The sequence below is a fragment of the Corvus brachyrhynchos genome, unplaced genomic scaffold, assembly GCF_000691975.1.
Source record: "Corvus brachyrhynchos isolate BGI_N302 unplaced genomic scaffold, ASM69197v1 scaffold30, whole genome shotgun sequence".
NCBI classification, from domain to species: Eukaryota; Metazoa; Chordata; class Aves; order Passeriformes; family Corvidae; genus Corvus; species Corvus brachyrhynchos.
In genome coordinates, this window is record NW_008235742.1 from 412,866 (window position 1) to 413,066 (window position 201).

The following is a 201-nucleotide window of genomic DNA, read 5'->3' on the forward strand; positions in this document are numbered from 1 at the left end:
TGCGGGAGCCGGGCAGCGCCGAGTAGTGCATAGAGTAGGGGTAGCTTTTCTCGTGGTCGGGGGATGAAGAGTCCTGCTTGAGGGAGAAGTTGCCGTTGATGCAGAGCGGGGGGCTGAGCCCCCCGTCGTACTCCGAGCTGTTGTAGTCGGGGGAGGTGTTGCCGTAGAGGCTCTCGTAGGGCGCGGGGGCGGAGCCCGGGG

General features: G+C 66.2%; 1 protein-coding gene across 1 annotated transcript in view; it reads right to left on the reverse strand.

Moving 5' to 3' along the window:
- The window catches only part of NEUROD2 (neuronal differentiation 2), a 19,599-nt gene that overhangs the window by 15,688 nt on the left and 3,710 nt on the right, over positions 1-201 (reverse strand). Inside the window, exon 3 of the mRNA XM_017744930.1 lies at positions 4-201. Within this exon, the coding sequence (XP_017600419.1) occupies positions 4-201 (198 nt within the window). The remainder of the gene's footprint in view (positions 1-3) is intronic.